This window comes from Silene latifolia, chromosome 9, assembly GCF_048544455.1.
Source record: "Silene latifolia isolate original U9 population chromosome 9, ASM4854445v1, whole genome shotgun sequence".
NCBI classification, from domain to species: Eukaryota; Viridiplantae; Streptophyta; class Magnoliopsida; order Caryophyllales; family Caryophyllaceae; genus Silene; species Silene latifolia.
The window spans coordinates 21822027-21829822 of record NC_133534.1 but is presented as its reverse complement, the minus strand read 5'-3'; the positions used below and the strand labels follow the sequence as shown (position 1 = coordinate 21829822).

The 7796-nt window shown below is 36.2% G+C and overlaps 1 protein-coding gene across 1 annotated transcript; it reads right to left on the bottom strand.

Moving 5' to 3' along the window:
• Nucleotides 1–216: 216 nt before the first annotated feature.
• On the bottom strand, nt 217–1899 carry LOC141600701 (uncharacterized). Its single transcript, XM_074420945.1, has 2 exons — nt 903–1899; nt 217–749 (listed from the first exon to the last, which is right to left on the bottom strand). The coding sequence occupies exons 1-2, from the start codon at nt 1897–1899 to the stop codon at nt 217–219; spliced, it is 1530 nt and encodes a 509-aa protein (XP_074277046.1).
• Between the last annotated feature and the right edge of the window lie 5897 nt (nt 1900–7796).

Below are 7796 nucleotides of genomic sequence, written 5' to 3'. Positions count from 1 at the left end.
GAACACGGTAGGAAACTGTAGAGATGCATTCCCAAATAATGCTACACCAAGAAGGGGGGAACCCCATATGTCGCATAACGTCCATAAGAAATTGCCAGGAGACTCTGTCAAAGGCCTTGTGCATATCAAGTTTGAGGACAGCATAACAATTATTACCTTGAGTTGTTTTATTTACATAGTGCATAATTTCATGGGCAATGATCGAGCTGTCCGACATCAATCTTCCAGGTACAAAAGCTTGTTGTGTATCCGAGATAAGAGAGGAATGACTAACTTCAGCCTATTAGCCAAACACTTGGAAGCAATCCTATAAATAACATTGCAAAGGCTAATAGGTCGATAATGCGAAACCATTTCCGGATGATCAATTTTTGGAGTAAGAACTAGAAGGGTGGAATTCCATTCCTTTAACATCACCCCAGAGTTAAGAAAAAGCAGAATAGCAGAGGTTACCAGATGACCAATCTTGGACCAAAACAGCTGGCAAAAACGTGGAGTAATACCGTCGGGTCCCGGGGATTTCGATCCATTCATATTACGTAGTGCACGGATGACATCGCCTTCTAAATAAGGAGCAGATAAAAGGGAGCAGGCAGACTGTAGAAGAGAAGGAAGCTCCAGATTTGAAAGGATAGAATCATACATATCACTTGATTGGCTTTGGCTAGTAGATACCGGATTGAGAAACAAATCCCGAAAGTATTGTATAATTTCAGCTTCAATTGCAAGAGGATCATGTAACCAATCACCTGTCGGAGTTCGAAGTGCAACCAAACTTTGTTTAGAGGTCCGTTGTTTAACTTTATTGAATAAGAATCGTGAGGGGAGACCATCCAAGATTTATTTTCGAAGCTTCGCACGCTGGCACCAGTAGCTATGTTATTTGTGAATAAGTTGTAGACGATCAGCACGAAGAGAGTGAAAAGCATCAGCAGAAAAGGTATCAGAAATCGAACTGGACGAATGGTCTAAATCATTTTCAACAGAGGACCAGTTAATGCCATATGAAACACGGTGCTGAACAACCCATTTGAGAAGCGCAAATCTAACAGCAGCCAATTTCCGGGATACCATGAATATAGTTGAGCCTCGCACAGGTGTTGCCCAAGCTGATGTAACCAAATCATTAACCTCGGGCAGGGAAAGGCACCAATTATCAAGACGATAAGGGCGCTTGGAATGAGCAGGCTGAGTGAGACGTAAAATTATTTGTGCGTGATCCGAGATAAGTATTTGCAGATGAGTAACCGATGCGAAAGGAAAAAGATTGAACCAATCCGCGGTGGCATAAGCACGATCAAGACGCTCCATGATGCAGTCTGAATAATGCTGGCTATTCGACCAGGTGAAACGAGGACCAAAAAAAGGAACGTCGATGAGATTGTTATGTAACTTCCAATTTGTAAAAACATCCTGACCACGGATCGAGCTTGAACCACCAAGCTTGTCGGAGTGTAATTCAACCTGATTGAAATCCCCAATAATTACAAAAGGTGAGTAACCTAAAATTACATCAGAAATTTTGTCCCACAAAGATGACCGATACATAAACACAGGTTCCCCATATATAAACATACAGTACATAGTTTGCATCATAGAAGGGCTGACTTCAACAGAAAGATTACAAAAGATAAAGTGGGGGTCACTACATATGACACTAATATCTACAGAGTCAGCCCAACGAAGAAGTAGACCACCACTACGACCAAGAGAATCGACACCACAAAAATTAGGTAAGTCTTGATTAGAAGTTCGCAAAGCCGCAGTTCCAACAGAAGTATGGGTTTCTTGCAAAAACAAAATAGACGGATGATATTTATGGATGCAGTGACTTATGTACGGAATTGTAGGATCATCCGTCTCTCCAAATCCCCTACAATTCCAACAAAAGACATTCATGGTTTCCCAGGTGGCGAATTAAGGTCCACCACCAGACCTATGACAGAAGCTTCGTCTTCAACGCTGAAACAAGACACAGACGAAGAAGATGTCATCAGTTGCGGAAACAGATCAAAGGTAAAGAAAGAAGAAAGTTTACAGCGCTTGGATGGACTGCCTTCCAAAAGCGTAACATCCAAAGGGAAACCTCTTTTCTTAGAAGGAATAGTAGGCGACTTAGGCCAACTATAATTAAACCCGAAAAGGCCCAAAAAATGAAGAAGACGATCCGTGGGAACGGAAAAAGGCGAAGCCTCAGCAAAAGAGAGGTCCAAAAAATTGGACTTACCAAACTTCTTAAACTTGGGCCGACTAAAGAAATTAAAAGAGCTGGGTACCTTTCTTTTATAGAGAAACTTTATTTTCTTGCCTGTTGTATCAACTGGGTCCAAAGGAAGCCGAGTTCCAGCAGGCCCAACACCAGCAAGAGAGTCACGAAAAACAAAACCCACGCCAATGGGCTGAGTAGGAGTCAATGGTTCTGCAAGGCCCAAAGATAAAGGATCATCTAGGTCTTCCTCGGGTGCAGAAACCCTAAAAGCAGGCGAAACACGACGGCGGCTAGATTCGGCATGAGACGGTGGCTGTGGTGGTGTATCCGGATCACGAAAGGAAGACCTAACCAAAGGATGCGTTTCAAGAAGCACTTCACGAGAGAGGTCCTCGTGAACCTCAAAACCAGGAGGAGGCTTGGAAATAGGCGCATCCCCATCATCATCATCAGATGGTGATGATGAAAAGGAAAACACAGGAGAAGCTCCACCAGAGTCTAGATGAACATAGTTGTCAGGTGAGGCAATATTAATCTCAGAATTGAGATATTTAAAACGGGAAGGAAGACCCAAGATCTCAGGCGAATAAAAGCGGGAACCAGGTGGTCCATGCAACACCAACAAACCACGGTTACTGAGCTCGTCCATACGAGCACGGATGGGTCTTGCTCCTTCCACCTTACCCGAAGGGCAAAAAGAAAGATGATGACCTACTTTCCCACATGTTTTACAAAAGCGCAAAACCCCTTCATATGAGAACGCAATCCATTGATGCTGACGATCATTAAGAGCCAAGTAGCACCCAGGGATAAGAGGTTTGGATAAGTCAATCCAAACCTTAACCCTAACAAAATTCCTCGTCGGCATCAAGGTAGTAATGCTTTCTTCTTCACAGATATCTCCCACATGGGAAAGAAGGTAAGAAGCCACAGAAGAGTGCATCAGGTGAAAGGGAAGGTGCAAAACCCTAATCCAAATCGGGACAACATGAAAGAGCATGTTATCCAGAAATAAAGTAGGTGAAATTTGCCTGAAAGCAAGCAGACTTCCATCAATATTGACAGTCTGACGCTGCCTGAAATAGGAGTAGTCTTCCGGCGTGGAGAAATATAACAAGTAGTAAGGTTCCATTGAACGGATGGAAACAGAACCGTTAAGCTTCCAATGGATATCAATGACTTCAAAGATTCTGTCAATATCCAGGTAACGCTGATCAATGAATTTTGCCAACAGAACGGTTTTGAAATCAAGGCTAATGAATTCTATGCATAAGTGGGGAGGTAATTTGATACTAACACCAGCTCGATATGGAGCTAGCGTGGATGATGAAGCCATATGTATATATTTGTTGTATTATGGTTTTGTGGTTTTATAGGAAGAAAGTGGTTTTCTATATATATAAATATATATATATATAAATATATATATATATATATATATATATATATATATATATATATATATATATATATATATATATATATATATATATAGATAGATAAGGAAGAAAGAAAGGATTATATGGGATGAAGAAGAAAAACAAACAGGCACTTAAAATAGTGGAGGAAGGGATGATGTTAGGCGTGGATACATGCAAGAAGGAGATTGTGGGATTGACACGTAGGTTTTATAGGAGGTTGCATGCAAGGCAACTCAAAAAAAGGTAGGGGAGTTAGGCAGCCGAAGAAGAAAGTGGAGGAGTTAGTGGAGGGGAGGAGATAAGGTTAGGAGGCCATGGAAGGGAGGAAACCTTATGACTAAGGAAACTCTCTGAAGAAAGGAACTCTCTAGACCTAGAGAGAAAAGTAAGATTTTTTTTTTAAATGTAAATAGAAGGACATTTGCATACGCATTTGAAATTTGACAAGAATAATAATAGAAAATCACAACGGTTCCATAACCAATTAACCTTTTTTATTTCATTTATTTTAATAATAATAATACGCTACATAATAAAAATAATGCTAAAAACAATAGGCTAGGATTCTGAAAACCCCATCATTTTATTACAATCATAATAATAATAAATAATAATAAAGACTTAAGCTATTCTTCCATTTTCCCTTTGCCTTTGTCATTTTTATCAAATTTCTTGTCTCAACCTCGAGTCGGGCGCTCTTGCGCCACCTCAGACCTAATCACCAACGGTCTCTCCCGTGGTCTAGCTTTGCCATTCTTATCAACCACCTTGTCAACGGCAGAAGAATTCTTCGGTTTCTTCGAAGGATGAACAACTTGAAACCCGGCTTCTTCCTCTTCCTCAGTCAAATGCTTCTCTTTCTCCTTTTCTACATCACGAACCTTGTAGTCAACAGGCCTGCGCTTCCTCAATCTCTCGCGCTCCTCCGGAGTAGTAGCTTTCCTCCACCGCAAGTAGGAATCCGACACCCATAGAGCACAAACAGAAGAGTTTAGGAACCAAACGTTTCTTTGAGCCCATTTGATGGCCCAATCTCTTCGGCTATCAGGGGTAAGGGCCATAGCAGTCTGCGGGACAGTATCAAGCTTCGGAATCGGCTGCTTCAATCCAACCTGCCTCATCAACCTCTCCGGGAAGATGCATACCATGAATTCCAAGCCAGGAATGCACACCGATCAGGTAGGATCTGTTGGAATATGTGTCCTCCAACAATAATGCGATCACAACTATCGATCATGATGATCACATGTTTAAATCTCATTTTAAGAATACATGTGGGATGTAATATTTTACAGTCAACTGGTCCACACATATCGGTAATGATTGGCTGACTAGAGTTTGACATTACTGTCGTGCGACGGTGGTGGTAGTTGATCCCCTTAGGTCATACCTATAGGTAAATACTCTTAATTTATAATTTAATTAATCGTATGCCGATACGAGTTAATTAAATTGCTTAAAATTGACGGATGATTTTGTGAGTAAAGTTAACGTGTCTTATTGTAATTCGATTAAATTGGATACGGTCTAAGTAATCGAATTGTTTTATTACTTAGATAAAATTATTGTTTACGAAACAATTGAAATTGAAATTGAATGAATAATTTATTATAAATGCAAGACGTTGTAATTTATAATTGGATAAACCATTTTGGCACAAGTAATTACGAATTACTAGTCGATTTTGTATATGACATATTTTATGAGTATGTTGATTTTTAATATGTTAAAAATACATTATAATTTCACATGTCAAGTAACATGTCACATATGTCACAATTGACAAATGATAAAATAATATGGACTATCCATTTTATGTTATTAAAAGTCCCAAAAATATGGAAGGTGTATAAGGTTTATATTGTGTTTTTATTTTAAGTGGAAAACATAATAATTACAACCTAATATAGCCTTGCATACCTAGTTGATCTTGGTAAGAACACAAGCTCATGCATTGGGCACTAGTGATCCCTCCCCACCGGTTTTCCAAGAGGGAAATATAGAGAGTTTTTCCTCTATTATTCATTCTATCTTTTTACCTATTATTTTTCCTAGTGTAAGAAAAATATTCTCTCTACAATTTGGAGAAACTTGGAGAAATAAAAACCTCACAAATCGTTCCTCTTGACCGAAATATTCAAGAGCAATACAAATTATTTTTGTATCAATTTTTAAGTAAGACTTTTATTATTTCTAGTACAAAATAATATTAGTTATTAAGAGGTTTCCTTGGGTATACACTTTTGGGAGAGGTTCTATTTTGGACCTTTTGTTTATCCATTATTAGGAAAGCTCAAGAACTAACAAGAAGGAGATCTTGTTGGTGCCCTAATATCCGAAACCTCAATGTAAGATTGACAATTTCTTCTTTTATCTTGTTTTAGTTTGCATGCATAAGATCTAGGATTTATTTTATGACTAAATAAATCAATTCATATATGAATATGTAAATTAATGAGATTAATGAATTTAACAAGCGGTATCATGAGCCTTAGGTTGTTTGCATGCAAATCGGTTTATAGTTTTTCCGAGTTATAAGATTAACATACAAAACTAATTAATTTGGATTTATGAAGATAAACCTAAACATAACTTTGCATGTTAAAAGTTTCTGTTCCTAAGTGATTTTTAGGACATTTTTGTTTATTTATGGATTTTATTGTTCATTTTATATATTATTGGCATGAAAATGTGATTTTTATGATAAAAATGTCATTTTTGGACAAAAAATAGCTAAACTTCTAAATTTTCAGTGTTTTTTGGATATGTTTTCAAATATATTATCTAATGTTGGCCTGTAAATTTTCATGATAAAATGAGTTGTTTTGCTCGAAATATGGATTTTTCAAGTTAAAATCGTATTTAAATGGGTAAATATGTTAATATGAGTTATGTTTCGAATATGGTATGAAAATTTAGTATGTTGTCACATGAAATTTTACAATATGTGTGTAAAATATTTGGCTATAATGAAGTCTTTATGCATGATTTATGAATTTTTGATGAAAAATCACATAAATAGTGACTATAATTAGTAATAATGCTAAAACATACTTCATGACTTAAGAAAAAATGTCACATGTTTCATTTTATCACATATTTCAGATCTAAAAGTAAAAAGTTGATGAAAATAATTTTTCTCATTTTTTTTATGGTCATAATTGTTAAAACCGATAAACCGCAACATTGTTTTTCTCGATAAATTTTCGAACTTTTTAACCTAAGTTTTGAACATTATGAGTGTCATGGTATTTTTCCAAAATGTTCATGAGTTTAAATTTCAAATTTCGAAATTATTTGAATTTTTTTATAATTTAATTTGAAGTTTATAGCATAATTTTGTATTTTTAGGTCCATTTATGAACAATATTAAGAAATCAAGTTTAATTATTGTCAAAATGTCAGTGGAGACTAATTTTTGAGTCCTAAGATGGTTAGGGTAATTAACTTGTACATAAATATGAATTTATGTAATTATTGTGACTTTAACAAGTTATAATCACGCAAATCCATAAAACCGATAAATATACGATATTGACTCTTTAAAGGCGATTTAGCATAAAATCTAGCATGTTCATACATATTATAATGCTGCATTTTATTTATGATTATCATATTTTAATTTTATGTAATTTTTGAATTATGTAATTTTACTTAGTATGGCCTTAGTTTTAATTGGTATTACCCGAAATGTATGGGAATATCGATTCGGTTGTAATTATTGTGATCTCGTATCACCGTTTTGTAATTTAATAGATTTATTTTATTTTAATTACAAATGTTTAATAGGAAATTATGCAATTCATTTTGTAATTTAATTATTCCGGAGTTCCTTGAAGACGGTGCCATTCGAGAAGGCGATCTATCAAAGAAAGTGTTGCCTTGAAGTGCCTGCCAAGACCGAAGTTCAAGGGACCAAAGGAGTTGGTTTCTGAATTTGTAATAGTTTATTAGATTTACTATTTTAGGAAGGTCATACTAGGATTTTATTTTTATGCTTTACATTTTATTTATATGTTGCATGCATCGCTAAATCGCCATAACTAAACATGCATTTTTAAATCGAGTTTATCGACCGTGTCAATTACAATTATCGTAGTTCACCGCTTTAGTTCAATTAAAACGTGATATATAATAAATTGACATGACCTCTCGCTAAAATAAAC

What these genes read in the sequence shown, in the direction of transcription:
- LOC141600701 (XM_074420945.1), bottom strand. Translation starts at nt 1,899, where the DNA reads ATGAATGTCTTTTGTTGGAATTGTAGGGGATTTGGAGAGACGGATGAT. An exon ending in TCACTCTCTTCGTGCTGATC is followed by an intron (nt 750 to 902) that starts GTCTACAACTTA and finishes GAACTCCGACAG; the next exon opens with GTGATTGGTTACATGATCCT.